Here is a 16224-nt window from a genome sequence, read left to right as displayed (position 1 = left end):
GGACTTCATTCTCAACATCTACGTCTTGGAACCGTAACTATCTTGAAACAATCAATAGAGGCAGGACACACGCTTACACATACAGCTTACTTCAGCCTGTAATATCCCACTACTGGGCATAGGCCTTTCCCCATGTAGGAGAAGGATCAGAGCTTAATTCACCACGCTGCTCCAATGCGGGTTTTTGGGGATATATTCCCTACTATGAGTAATGATTACTATCAGGTGTACATGATAACAACGAGACCGAGGGCTTAACGTGCTCTCCGAGGCACGGTGGGGAGACCCACAAGGACTGCACAAACACCCAGACCACGGCAAACACCTGTATGGCCAATACAAATGTTTGTCGTGTGCGGGGATCGAACCCGCAACCACCAGCGCAACAGAGGCAGGACACATTGCTTGGAGTCTTTTGTCTTTAAGAATTACGAAATTTTCTAAGTGGCGCTGAAGCCTATCGTTTGCCACCTAGCCCAACGACTCCTCTTGTCAGTACCCTAGTTCAATTTTATGGCCTAGGTAGATTTTATTCTTTACAAATTCGAAAAGAATACCATCCATCGATACAGCTTTCGGTATGATTTTTTAACCGACTTCCAAAAAAGGAGGAGGTTCTCAATTCGACTTTGATAATTCTTTTTTTGTTGGAAAGAAGATATCCCTAGTTTAGTACCCTAATAAGGAAACCAGGATCTGATGATGGGGTCCCAGAGAAATCGAGGGAAACTCTTGAAAATCCGCAATAACTTTTTACTGGGTGTACCGATTTTAATAATTTTTAATTTAATCGAAAGCTGATGTTTGTCCTGTAGTCACCTATAAATTTTATTGAGATCTGATTACTACTTTTTGAGTAATCTTTGATAACGCGTAGTTAGTTGACTATTTTTTCGTCGATCCACGTTGTATACTCGTCGATGTAATTGAAGTCGGATTTTTTTTCGTTTGCGAGCAAACACCATTATTTTTAACCCGGATCAATCTAATCTAGGCTTAATTTAGGTCGCTTAGCATTTAACCTATCTCCTATCTCCTCCGACATCTTCGCAATGTTAATAACATCGTCAGCGGAAAATGTGAGAAATGTATTCACCGCCGACATTAATATCACGTCCTTTTCTATCCAGAGGTACTAGAGAGGTCTTCCATCATTGCATTGGTAAACAGTTTTGAAAGATATTACATTCCCTATTTTACCCTGCCACGAAAGACTTGTGCGTTAGTCATGAACGACGACCGACGTCGTTGTCGCTAGAAGATTTTTTTTTTTTTTTTGTATTTGAGCAGTCGAGTTTTCTGACATTGGAAAAGTCTTCTGATTTGGTGAAATTGCTTGATTGTAAGATCCGAGGTTTCGGAAGAAGGCTCGACACTGCTTTACTTATTTCGTCAGTAAAAAAGTGCCTGCAACTCACTGTATACACCATCTTCACCACGTTACTAGTGGTTTCCAGTAAATTTAATTGATATTAAGAGTTCCTGTTTGAACTGCTCAAAGCCGATTTCTACTTACACTACATTAGGTAGTATATTAATAAAATCCCACAAACGATTTTGCTGTGTGTGATTTTGATTTGTATGATGTGTGGCTACGGCATTAAAGAATATAGCCACCCCCTCTCTTCCCGTGGGTGCCGTAAGAGGCGATTAAGGGATAACACAGTTCCACTACTACCTTGGAACTTATAAAGCTGACCGATGGCGGAATAATCATCCAACTGCTGGCTTTGAAATACATGGGCCGAAGATGGGCAGCAGCGTCTTCGGTGCGACAAAGCCAGTCCTGCGGTCACCAACCCTTCTACCCAGCGTGGTGACGTGGGCAACACATGAGTTTACGCCATTTTTGACGCTAATTTGTGGAGGCCTATGTCCAGCAGTGGACTGCAATGGGCTGAAATGATGACGATGATGAAACGATTTTGCGATTGCCTAAACATAAATTTAAAGTGCTTGTGAAGAAGAAATTAATAGCTAAAAAAATCGGTGCAGGATTACATAAATTTATTTTTTTAGTTTGTAGAAATTAGAGTTTGATTATCTACGTGATGAACGTAATGCTTTTGCAGCGGAATATTAGACTATATCATTTTCAGAGACGTAATTCAGATAAACTTCAGGGATTTCAGATAAATACACCGAACTCGAAATGGGGGTAAGTTTTATATACTAAGTAGGTAGTTTATATAACTTAGCTCCACATCGCGTAAAGTCTGATGATGGCCCAGCTGAAGAGTGCATCCATTGTACGTAGTCAGGCTTATTGTTGATTGGCAGCCTCGCACTTCCCGGTAATTCCTAAAATCCTGTACCCTAATGTTAATACTGCTGCTCATATCCGAGAGCTTAAGTGTTGCGAACCAAAGATGCTTATCACCAGTATGTGTATTAAAAGTTAGAAGTTTAATGGTTATCCCATGGTTTGTTATACCTTAGTCCTCTCTTAGACACTCACGGAAAGAGAGGGGGTGCTGTCTTCTGTTTTGTCTTCGATATAAAACCTTAATAAGTTAATATTATGTAACAAATATCAATAAGGATCAAACATATATATGGACAAACGGACAAACGCTAATTTAATGAGCGGCATGGCAAGGATGTCAGCATTATCCTATAGTCCCTTTGATAAAAATGATTTCGACCATTGATCTAGTTGCTAGCCTGCTCCTAGGTTATATATTTTTAATCTAGATCTTAAATAACGTTAACGAAACAATCCATCGCATAGTTTCTTTCTCTTAATTTATTTCACTACTACATTAAACTCTACTAACTACATTAATTTTTTCATTCAGAATCACATAGTTTTAATAATACTATACATAGCTTCTGAATTAAAAATTAAAATAAAGTAGTAAATTAATTATTTTGAAGATAACAAGTTATTTTATTCTAAATGAACAACGTTAGATTTTATTATTGCGTGAAATGTATTTGTAAGTTGTAACGTAAATGTCACTCTAACAATATGTCACCTACTATGCCATCAATCGCAAGCGGTCGGACTTGCACGAAACTGAATTGTCTACCTGATAATTAATATAGAATTAAATTTAAAAAATCTGTAATAAAGGTAAAGAAAATGTTTTAGTAATTCGAAGTTAAAACACACGCTGAAACTTTATTGGATGTTAATAAAAATAAATAATTAAGAAACTTAAAATGGCATTGGATGAAATATAGAAATTGCTCCACACGTAACACTAAAATTGCCCTAAACTTAATGGAGAAGGTAATAATCAATATTTATTATATGATATCTCAAACTAGTTAAATATTAAGTTATTGTATATAAATTTATTTTTTCCATTTCAACATTTACTTGTACTGGTGTTAATATCATTTTTATATTTTTAATTTATTCTTTTAACGTCCGTCTTTGTACATTTTTCTTCGTACTACTTTTTTGTAACGTTTCTTTGTAGTATTTATTATTATTATTATTTAATTTTCAGTTACAGTTCACAATGTCAATAACATATATAAGTTATTATAACCTTATTTTCAGAAAATGAATTTAAATAAATAATATCATGTGTGTAAATGAAATATGTCAGAGCGTCAGCTACTAGAAAGAAGCTGCCTAGACGAAGGCAGTATGTCAGTCCCAGTTAATGTTAATGATATCCCTCAGCATTGGAAAGAGTATGCTTGTGGTGGAGGCGCAGCTTTCTGCAACATTCTTATCAGCTATCCATTGAATAAACTCATATTTAGACAAGTAAGTATTTTATTTACTAAAATTTTTATAAACAAGCATCATAGTATTAATATAATATTAATGGTCTTATCATTATGATTCAATTAACACTGTTTTTGTGATTATATTATTGTTCAATTTCTCAAATTTTACTATTTCTCTCTTATGAATAGACACTAACTTCTCTTGTATTAATTAAAAAAAATGTTTTTACCATTTAGTTACTTAATTGAACCTATTATTTTGCACTGATAAATAATCATAACTAAGAATATATACAATATATAGTTAACTGAGGATGGAAAAGGTATGAAGGAAATTTCCTGCTCAAAATATGGAGCAGCCTGAATGGGGTAATACCTCAACCTTACAGAAGATTATTATATTGATTAATTAGATTATTATATTGATTGATTTATTGTATTTTAGTTGCATGTGTATATATGTATGTATGTTTGTAGAAATTTATATATGTATTCTGATTAAACGTTATTACTATTGCGCAAGCCCGTTACACTGCTAGCTTTTTTCTGTTGGGTAATCTGGAAGAGATCGCTATTTAGTGATAAGATCGCCCATTGCACTATATGTGTCTAGAATTAAGGTTTGCTATGTATACTATCTTTAGTTGCAATAAAGTGGTTTATTATTATTATTATTATTATTATTAAGATCACAGCTAAATAATACTACTTTCAAGCAGTGTTGTATTTCTGTTGGTAAATAAAGTGACCAAAGCTTCTGGGGGAATTGAGGATAGGGTCGGAAACGTGCTTGCTATGCTTCTGGTGCTGCAGACATCTATAAGCTACAGTAATCGCTCACCATCAGGCTTGTTTGCCGACCTAGTTGTATATATTAAAAAAACTAATGAAAACATTTATGTGACTTAAAATGAGTAAGTTTCAAAATATGGTAATATCTACATATGATATTTCAACCAAAGTGATAAATTGTGTTTGTCCCTTCTACATTATATGTGTCATTGGCAGAATTAAACGTGCTTCATTGTCACAACTAAAAGCCATCAAACCAATCAATCAATTAATGTTTATGTAAGACTAGCTAACACGACAGACCTTGTCCTGTCTTATGAAAAAATCAATATTGTAAACATCTCAGGTTCTGAGTGATATATTATGATGAAACCTGCAACAGTTTTTAAGTTTAAACTTTAGCAATACAATTGTTAAAACTGTTCATCGAATTTTATTTTGTAGTTTTTACATGACGCATGTATAAACATAAGATGGACAAAAAGTCTAAAAATAATCAAGCATAGTTAGTTTAGCAAGTTATTTTATATACTTGTGTTTGCAAGCAAACGAAGAAAAACCGACTCCAATTATATCGACAAGTAATACAACGTAGGTAGACAAAAAAATTGTCAAGTAAATACGCATTATATGATTAAGTTAAAAATCATCAAAATTGGTACACCCGGTTAAAAGCTATGCAGATTTTCGAGGTGGTATCACACCTGGGATATCTACTTTCCTCCAGGAGCAGGTTACTCAAGTCAACGGTATATATATATATATATACATATATATATATATATGCTCGAATCCGTATATATATATAGTCGCCGCGTTGGCGCAACGGTCACAGCCATGGATTGTACCTGTTGCGCTGGCGGTTGCGGGTTTGATCCCCGCACATGACAAACATTTGTATTGGCCATACAGGTGTTTGTCGTGGTCTGGGTGTGTGTGCAGTCCTTGTGGGTCTCCCCACCGTGCCTCGGAGAGCATGTTAAGCCGTTGGTCCCGGTTGTTATCATGTAACCTGATAGCGATCGTTACTCATAGTAGGGAATATATCCGCCAATCCGCATTAGAGCAGCGTGGTGGACTAAGCTTTGATCCTTCTCCTACATGGGAAAAGAGGCCTATGCCCAGTAGTGGGATATTACAGGTTGAAGCGATATATATATATATATATATATATATATATATATATATATATATATATATATATATATATATATATATATATATATATAATTCGGTTTAGAAAGTAGTAAAGTTTCACCAAACAATTGTAATATACATAACTCTAATCTTGTTAAATTTGTCTCAATGTTTTCTCATTTCGTTAGACTTGTCTGTTTACTAAAAATCAACAATTATGAATAATAAGTAAAGTAGGTATTAATTATCTTTAGAACACATTAATTATCTTTAGGATATTTACATAGTATGGATTTATTTGGTAAGATATGTTGCTATCAATGTTTGTTTAAAATCTAGGTGTTTGTTTCTTGAAAATATTTATTGTTATTATACCAGCTGAACTAGCGAAAAGCCTGCCGCGTTGTGATTATACCGATTTTGTTTCGAATTTATTTTATACAAACCTGACAAAAATGAACACAAAGGAGACTTCATAACAAAATTATCCAACTTCGGCGACTTATTTATAATTTTACTAGCCACCCGCCCCGGCTTCACACGGTTGCAAAAACTATCACTACATATAAAACTTCCTCTGGAATCACTCTATTTACTAAAGAAAACCGCATTAAAATCCGTTGCGTAGTTTTAAAGATCTAAGCATACAGACAGCGGGAAGCAACTTTGTTTTTAACCTACTTCCAAAAAAGGAGGAAGTTCTCAATTCGATTGTATTTTATTTATGTATGTTTCTTCAGAACTTTTGACTGCGTGGACCGATTTCGATGAAAAAAAAATGTAATCGAAAGATGGTGCGTGTCATATGGTCCCATTTAAATTTATTTGAGATCTAAGAACTACTTTTCGAGTTATATCTAATAATGCGTTTTTACTTGACTATTTTTTCGTCGACTTACGTTGTATTATACCACATAACTATTTACCGGATGTACCGATTTCGATAATTCTTTTTTTTTGTTGGAAAGAAGATATCCCTAGTTTTGTACCATGATAAGGAAACCTGGATTTGATGATGGGATTCCAGAAAAATCGAGGGAAACTCTCGAAAATCCGCATAACTTTCTATTGGGTGTACCGATTTTGATAATTTTTAATTTAATCGAAAGCTGATGTTTATCATGTGGTTACATTTAAATTTCATCGAGGTCTGATTACAGCTTTTGGAGTAATCTTTGATAATGCGCATTTACTTGACTATTTTTTCGTTTGCGAGCAAAAACTATTAATATATATATAATGATACTAGCTGTGCCCGCGGCTTCGCCCGCGTTGAAATCTGTTTCATGTTCAAAGTTTTCCCGGCAAACTTTCAGTGAAACTCTCATCAAAATCGGCTTAGCCAATCCGTAAGCCTTCCTCTTAAACAGCATGAAAATCCGTTTAGTAGATTTTGAGGGAATTGATCGCATACACTTTTGGGGACTTTGTTTTATAATACACTAACTGTTGCCTGCGACTACGTTCGCGTGGTTATGAAGAAATGCATTACTATTAAGATGTTTAACGCAAATTATTTTTTTTATTTCAGTCACTTGAAATGCTTATCACACTGAGTAACTTTTTAAAAGGCACAATTTACTATAGTTTAATAGTTGTTTCTACAAAACCTCTCTATCTCACCACAATCTTAGTTTTATTTTCAGGCTGCAGTATAAATAACCTCTGGAGAACTTATAGCTGCTGTATATGTTTCATACAAACTATCAACCCCAATTACACCCCCTTAGTCGTGGAATATCGCAAAATCCGTTTTTAGCGGACGTCTACTAACTATAATCTACCTCCCTGCCAAATTTCATCTTTGTCTATCCTGGATGGATGGACCCTCCAGCGGTTTTTAAGTTCTCGTGATGAGTGAGTCAGTGACCTTTCTCTTTTATATATATAGATTACGGTGCATTATTTGGACACCTCCTCACCATCTATAGAGCATAAATTTTAAATTTCAAGTCTCTTAATTCAAAAACATAGGACTTTCGTACAAACTTGCAACCCCCGTTTTACCCCTTTAGGGGTCGAGTTTCGTAAAATCCATTCTTAACAGATGTCTACGCCCTATAAGGAACCTACCTGCCAAATTTCGTAACTGTTATAGTTTCGGAGATTTCGTGAACAGTGCGTCAACCTACGATCCCCCGTTTTAACCCCGAAAAGGAGTTGATTTTTAAAGATACATTATTTGGACACCTTCTCACCATCTATAGAGCATAAATTTTAAATTTCAAGTCTCTTACTTCATAAACATAGGACTTTCATACAAACTTCCAACCCCCGTTTTATCCCCTTAGGGGTCGAATTTCGTAAAATCCGTTCTTAGCGAATGTCTATCTTTATAAGCAGTATATCTGCCAATTTTAAATTTGTAGCTGTTATAGTTCCGGAGATTTCGTTTTGACTCAACCTACCATCCCCCGTTTTAACACCAAAAGGGAGTTGATTCTTAAAGATACATTATTAGGACACCGTCTCACCATCTATAGAGCATACATTTTAAATTTCAAGTCTCTTACTTCATAAACATAAGACTTTCATACAAACTTGCAACCCCCGTTTTACCCCTTTAGGGGTCGAGTTTCGTAAAATCCATTCTTAACAGATGTCTACGCTCTATAAGGAACCTACCTGCCAAATTTCAAGTTTGTAACTGTTATAGTTTCGGAGATTTCGTGATCAGTGAGTCAACATACGATGCCCCGTTTTAACCCCAAAAAGGAGTTGATTTTTAAAGATACATTATTTGGACAACTTTTCACTATTTATAGAGCTTAAATTTTAAATTTCAAGTCTCTTCCTTCAAAAACATAGGACTTTCATACAAACTTCCAGCCCCAGTTTTACCCCTTTAGGGGTCGAGTTTCGTAAAATCCATTCTTAACAGATGTCTACGCTGTATAAGGAACCTACCTGCCAAATTTCAACTTTGTAGCTGATGAGTGGGTCAACCTGCCATCCCCCATTTTAACCCCAAAAGGGAGTTGATTTCTAAACATACATTATTTGGACACCTTTTCATCATCTATAGAGCATACATTTTAAATTTCAAGTCTCTTACTACTAAAACATAGGACTTTCATACAAACTTACCCCCCCCCCCCCGTTTTACCCTCTCAGGGGTCGAGTTTCGTAAAATCCATTCTTAGTGGTAGTTTACGCCTTATAAAGAGCCTACCTGCTAAATTTCAAGTTTGTAGGTGTTATAGTTTCGGAAATTTCGTGATCAGTAAGTCAACCTACGATCCCCCGTTTTAACCCCAAAAAGGGGTTGATTTCTAAAGATATATTATTTAGACACCTTTTTACCATCTATAGAGCTTAAATTTTAAATTTCAAGTCTGACTTCAAAAACAAAGAACTTTCATACAAACTTCCAACCCCCGTTTTACCCCCTTAGGGGTCGATTTTCATAAAATCCGTTCTTAGCGGATGTCTACGTCTTATAAGGAGCCTGCCTGCCAAATTTCAAGTTTGTAGGTGTCATAGTTTCGGAGATTTCGTGATGAATGACCTTTCGCTTTTATATATATTATAGATTGAAGGTGTATGAATTTTTTTCATGTATAAAGTAAGTACAGTATATATTCTCTCTTATAAAATGATTTCATTGCGATCAATAATATAATTATTGATTTTTAACCGACTTCCAAAAAAGGAGGAGGTTCTCAATTCGACTGTATTTTTTTTATGTATGTTACATCAGAACTTTTGACCGGGTGGACCGATTTCGACAATTCTTTTTAAATCGAAAGGTGGTGTGTGTCAATTGGTCCCATTTAAATTTATTTGAGATCTAACAATTACTTTTCGAGTTATATCTAATAATGCGTTTTTACTTGACGCTTTTTTCGTCGACCTACGTTGTATTATACCGCATAACTTTCTACTGGATGTACCGATTTTAATAATTCTTTTTTTGTTGGAAAGGGGATATCTCTAGTTTAGTGCCACGATAAGGAAACCAGGATCTGATGATGGGATCCCAGAGAAATCGAGGGAAACTCTCGAAAATCCGCAATAACTTTTTACTGGGTGTATCGATTTTGATAATTTTTAATTTAATCGAAAGCTGATGTTTATCATGTGGTCACATATAAATTTTATCGAGATCTAATAACTACTTTTTGAGTACTCTTTGATAACGCGTAGTTACTTAACTATTTTTTCGTCGATCTAAGTTGTATTACTTACTCTTCGATGTAATTGAAGTCGGCTTTTTTTTCGTTTGCGAGCAAACACAATTATGCTGTAATAAATTATAAAAATTTATAATCAATTCTGCGTACGTATTTTATAAGAATAATAAATTATTTTAAAACTGCTCTTTTAGATTTTTTTTAAACGTGATTTATTTGAAACGTTCCTAGCTTGATCATATGTATTTTGTGAATTATTTGTACCCAAAGCGTTACACGGACATACAAAGCGATTTCCTGTAACGCGGACTATCCTTTACCATTTTCCTCATGAAATCACTCGTCTATTGATAAAACCGCATTAAAATCCATTCAGAAGTTTTAGAATCGTGAACATTAAGGTGCGACGCGCGATGAGGGATTTTTTTATAATAATTATGTCACATCATCATCATCACTTCAGCCTGTGGCAGTCCACCGCTGGAAATAGGCCTCCCCAAGTTCGCGCCAGACATCCCGGTTTCCCGCAATCCTCATCCAACCTACACCGGCAATCTTAAGTAGATCTTCGGTCTAACCACACCACCACGTCACCGGTCCAGGACCCGTCTGCTCCAACGGCCATCGGTCCTGCGACACAGATGACCAGCCCACTGCCACTTCAACTTGCTGATTCTATGGGCTATGTCGGTTACTTTCGTTCTCTCGCGGATAGTCTCATTTCTAATCCTATCTTTGAGAGAAACCCCAAGCATAGCCCGTTCCATTGCACGTTGAGCGACTTTAAATTTGTGGACCAGTCCCTTCGTCAGTGTCCACATCTCGGCTCCATATGTTAACACAGACAGCATTGCTCGAAGACTTGTCTTTGAGCATTGCGGAATCTTCGAAGTGAAGACTCGGCGAAGCCTGCCAGACGCCGCCCAACCCAACCGAATCCTCCTGTCGACCTCCTTTGTCATGGTCCATGGTCTTTGGAAAACTTTGGACCCCCTATTCTGTTCAATCAGAGTAGTAATCTCTCTCGTATTTGAGCAGCGGAGGTCTCGGCGAATAAGTTTCCGCTTCCTCTTGGAAAGAGCCCTCTGTTCTGGCGAAGTAGCCGGCAACTCGCGCCTCTGCCGCATCAGATCCAAGGATTCGGAAGAAAGTTTGGTCTGCTTCGTTGACTTTGTTGGTGGAAAGTGCCTGCGACCCAGTGTACACACCGTCTTCACCACGTTGTCGGTTATCTCGTCCACGTCGCCAGTAGTTTCCAGCGAATCGAATCGATTTTGGATTTCCAATTGAAACTGCTCGGAGCCACATAGTTTTTGGGGCAGCGTAGGCCCCGCTCTTTTCGGAGACATATATTCAGAGTGCCCCGTACTAGTACGGTGATCGCTGCTGGTGTTAAACCTGTTAACCACTGAGATACTTTTCCTCGTAAAAAACGTACCGTGATTTTCCTACATTAGTAAACAGACCTCGAACACTTGATACTCTTTATAATTTGTAAGGTGAAGGACGAGGGTGTGATTCACTTCTCGATTATCAATTTGAATCAAAACAGTTGGTACATTTTATCTTTGATAATAGTTCAATTTATTGATATCAGATATATGAGTTAACACTCATGTAGACATGTAGTAAACAGTAATAAATGCTTTAATTCAATTCCTATCAGTAAAAAAAATGTTTTTCAAAATTTTCTTCCTTATAAAATTAGTATATGAATTATTTTAATATAGAAAAATAGAACTATGCACTAGTAAAACTCATTAAAGATGCAGTTTTTATTATTAAAAGTATATATTATATTGGCATTTCTCAGTGTATTCAATGTTTTGGTTACAAATAAAACCAGCCAAGTGCATATCCATTTTTAACCGGCAAAAAAATGATTAAAACCCCGAACATTCTCAATGAATCTTTGGTAGTGTGGAGAATCACGTCGGGGTCACCAGTTTGGGAGCGTGAGGAAAAGGGAGGATCCTCCGACCAGACGGGTGTCGTGTCTGGCGGGCTACTGCCCCCGACGGTTGTTGTCGGGATCTTGTATATATAGTTATTCACTTTGAAAACTCTGATAGCGCGATGTAGCATACGTCAGTAATTACGTCTCTAATTACGTAGTTTGTAGTCGTTCGTATTTCGCGCGATAGATGTCGCCACATCACTCCCCTCCGAGACCGGAGGTCGATAGCAGGTTAAGTCGTCCATTCATCTTGTGATGCTTGCCGGGCCAGTTGGAATGTTCCAGTGAGTCGGAACCAGATGCCGCATAGTTCACGGTGAGTCGGAACTGTCTGCGGTGATGCTGCATATGCTCCAGTGAGTCGGAGTGGTGCAGTGCTGCGTAGTGGCTGCTGCTGCGTCGACCAGGAGAGAAGTGCGTCTCTGCTTGCTGACCGGCCGAAGTGCAGTGTGCTGTGCCAAAGTCGCTGAGAAGGCCAGGAATGCCGCATTCCTGGTCATCGCCCACAGCCTGAGAAGGCAGCCACTACGCAGCACTGCACCACTCCGACTCACTGGAGCATATGCAGTATCACCGCAGACAGTTCCGACTCACCGTGAACTATGCGGCATCTGGTTCCGACTCACTGGAACATCACTGGCCCGGCAAGCATCAGATGATCTATGGATGACTCAACCAGCTATCGACCTCCGGTCTCGGAGGGGAGTGATGTGGCGACATCTATCGCGCGAAATACGAACGACAACAAACTACATAATTAGAGAAACTGCGTATGCTACATCGCGCTATCAGAGTTTTCAAAGTGATTAAGTATATATACAAGATCCCGACAACAACCGTCGGGGCATTAGCCCGCCAGACACAAAACCCGTCTGGTGGAGGATCCTCCCTTTTCGTTGGTTGATGAGGAATTCCATCACCATGTTCCTCACACTTCCAAACTGGTGACCCCGAGCATGAACATCAGCGCAACCTTCATCGTCATCATCATTTCCTCAAACTTTCGAGCAGCAAGTAGCATCCAGCATCTACGGCTTCAGCCAGCCAGCATTTACGGCTACTACGGGTATCCTGACCACCAGCATGCAGCGGACGCGCATTCCTGGTCATCGCCCACAGCCTTCTCAGCGACTTTGGCACAGCACACTGCACTTCGGCCGGTCAGCAAGCAGAGACGCACTTCTCTCCTGGTCGACGCAGCAGCCAGCCACTACGCAGCACTGCACCACTCCGACTCACTGGAGCATATGCAGCATCACCGCAGACAGTTCCGACTCACCGTGAACTATGCGGCATCTGGTTCCGACTCACTGGAACACTCTACTGGCCCGGCAAGCATCTCAAGATGAATGGACGACTTAACCTGCTATCGACCTCCGGTCTCGGAGGGGAGTGATGTGGCGACATCTATCGCGCGAAATACGAACGACTACAAACTACGTAATTAGAGAAAACTGACGTATGCTACATCGCGCTATCAGAGTTTTCAAAGTGAATAACTATATATACAAGATCCCGACAACAATCGTCGGGGCGTTAGCCTACCAGACACAATACCCGTCTGGTGGAGGATCCTCCCTCTTCTTCACACTTCCAAACTGGTGACCCCGACGTGATTCTCCACACTACCAAACTGATGTGGCGACATCTATCGCGCGAAATACGAACGACTACAAACTACGTAATTAGAGACGTAATTACTGACGTATGCTACATCGCGCTATCAGAGTTTTTCTCTAATTACGTAGTTTGTAGTCGTTCGTATTTCGCGCGATAGATGTCGCCACAAATCTTTTATATGGTTATTTAGTTTATTTTGGATTTTTCATGACAAAAATGGTGTCCATATAATTTGCGGTTGCCATCAAACGCCATTCAAACTAGTTCATAGCCAATTTAGCCCTCACAGCAATTATGAGGACATTCCAAGTATATCAGTAATTGCTGGGTTTTATCAGGCGTAACACCGCCGATTTTAAAAGAACCGACTGCATCACCAGGATCTACAATGCACTAGTACGTAGCATTCTAGAATACGCTGTCTCGGCATGGAACCCGCACTACAGAGCGCATGTCAACAGGCTAGAGCGGGTGCAGCGCTCTTTTACGAGGTACCTGGCCTTCAAAGACAATACAAGTCCCTACAGAGCCAACTACGCCGCTCGCCTAAAACATTTTAAATTACATCCCCTGGAAAAGCGAAGACAAGTAACTGATCTCGTAACCCTGTTTAAAATTGTTCGAAATAACTTGGATTCCCCCGACTTGCTCTACCAGATATGCATCAGAGCTCCACGCCGTACCCCTAGAAATTCTCAACAAAAACCCTTTATTTCAAATTTCTCTAAGACTAATCTAGGACAATTCTCCCCAACTAATAGAATGATTAATGCTTACAATAACTTAACTAACCCTGACATTGACATTTTTCATGACACTTTATTTAGTTTTAAGAAAAAATTATATTTGCATGTATAGTTATGACTTGTGTTCCAAATTAAATTATTTCTATCATTGTTCAATACATATCTCTTTAAATGATAATCTATGAAAGTAATAAAATTATAATTTCATCTTCAATTCTGTATACAATTTTTGATTAACTTTTTGCTATTTATTATATATTTCTTTTATTGTGTAATTTATCTAAACAATGCAATTTTACTGTTTTATTTTAGTTTTAACTTTCAAATTGAATTTTGTTTTTACCGGACAAATTGTATCTAATGTTGTGTACACCTGTAATGGTAACTGTAATCGGACTAGATAAAAATGTAACAATAGTTGTAATGACTATACAGTATATCGCTGGTGTATCTTATGAAATAAATAAATAAATAAATAAATAATATCAGTGCACTATGTAAGGCTTCATAGTTACTTATAATAACTCATATTTACTGTTTGTTTACATAATAACTACATTATATTATTTAATTTTCTCTTCTAAAGATGTGTCTTGTTATCAATTATTATTTCTTAACTTTTTGTCTTTGTGTAATCTAAAATTTTCCCTGTCGTTAAAATTGTTTATTTTATTGCAGATGATGCACGGAGTGGAGGCTACATTTGCACTAAACCAGTTGCAGAAAGAAGGTATGGGATTTTTGTACCGGGGCATGCTACCACCGCTACTTCAGAGATCTATGTCCATGTCACTCATGTTCGGAGTTTATGATGAATGTTTGCAACCGCTCCTAGACGCAAAAGTAAATTCTTACATCGCCAAAACTGTAGCAGGGGTTGTCGCTGGGTGTTTTGAAGCAACCCTCATGCCATTTGAAAGACTGCAAACGTTACTCATACATCCGAAGTATCACAAGATGTTGAAGAATACTGCCCACGCCACGAGTCACATTGCTAGATACTATGGAATTAAAGAGTTCTATAGAGGAATGGTACCGATCCTTCTGAGAAATGGACCCTCAAATGCCATGTTTTTCATTATACGAGATGAAGTGAAGGTCCGAATGCCAAGACAAGAGAATTTGGTTTATGACAGCATACAGAATTTCATAGCAGGTGCATCGATAGGTGCGTTTTTAAGTACTCTGTTTTATCCTTTAAATGTGATCAAGATAGCGATGCAGTGTGAACTTGGAGGCCCTCATCGCTCGCTCATTCATGAATACAACTATATACTCAGAAAACGTGGTTCGAAGTTTAGAAATTTTTATCACGGAGCTTTACTCAATATATCTCGAGCATTTCTCAGTTGGGGCGTTATTAACGCGTCGTACGAAGTTTTTAGGAAATTCTTGTATACATAGTTGTTTTCTGTTATCGTTCATTTGTTGTTCGTTATTAATTTTATTATCCAATGTATAAAACAAGAAAATGTATAAACGGAATGGTTTTATTAAGTATTACTGTAGTTTATTTTAAGTAGAATTTTTATTAATCAAATCAGCATTTACGTGTCGGAGCTATTTATTGGTAATTTGGTAAAGATGTGATAGAATGTTGAACTGTAATGCTTGTGATAAGGTTTAAGTAAAAATTATGTATTTTAGAATTCTATTACAAATTTTAGTCATTTAGGTACATTTTTTGTCAAATATATTTGACTATCTCATTATCTTGTAAAGAAAATGTAAAATAGCTTTTCAAATTGTAATTGTACCTTGATGTTGTAAACATTCTTTACCAGAGTTAATTTATCACAATATTGAACTAGATCTAAAATATAAATAAAATTTTTAGAAAATGAAAACGTAGTTTAAATACTTACTAGTTTTATATCTTGTCCCTGAACGTTAAGACCTAATAATAATATAATATATTCTTTATTGTACACCACAACAAGGGACAGATTATGTTTATATGTTGTTGTCCAAGCACTTAGGTAGTTGGGTGTCCTCAATTTATAGCGACATATTTTGGTTACTGTGAGATTTACAAAAAAAAAACCGTTTAGCCATTTACTCTCCCTACGAAAGTTCCATCTCCTGGACACAGTGACGTTACATAATCGTCGTACTATAATGACCATATTTTTTGAATTGTAGACAGACGTTT

At 37.3% G+C, this 16224-nt stretch overlaps 1 protein-coding gene across 1 annotated transcript; it reads left to right on the top strand.

Moving 5' to 3' along the window:
• The first annotated feature begins 3560 nt into the window (after window positions 1-3560).
• LOC123663631 (mitochondrial nicotinamide adenine dinucleotide transporter SLC25A51) lies at window positions 3561-15919 on the top strand. Its single transcript, XM_045598303.1, has 2 exons — window positions 3561-3724; window positions 14751-15919. Exons 1-2 carry the CDS (start codon window positions 3602-3604, stop codon window positions 15474-15476), a joined length of 849 nt encoding a protein of 282 aa, XP_045454259.1. The 5' UTR covers window positions 3561-3601; the 3' UTR covers window positions 15477-15919.
• The last annotated feature ends 305 nt before the right edge of the window (window positions 15920-16224 follow it).

Source organism: Melitaea cinxia, chromosome 2, assembly GCF_905220565.1.
Source record: "Melitaea cinxia chromosome 2, ilMelCinx1.1, whole genome shotgun sequence".
NCBI classification, from domain to species: domain Eukaryota; kingdom Metazoa; phylum Arthropoda; class Insecta; order Lepidoptera; family Nymphalidae; genus Melitaea; species Melitaea cinxia.
This window is presented reverse-complemented; position numbering and strand designations above follow the sequence as displayed.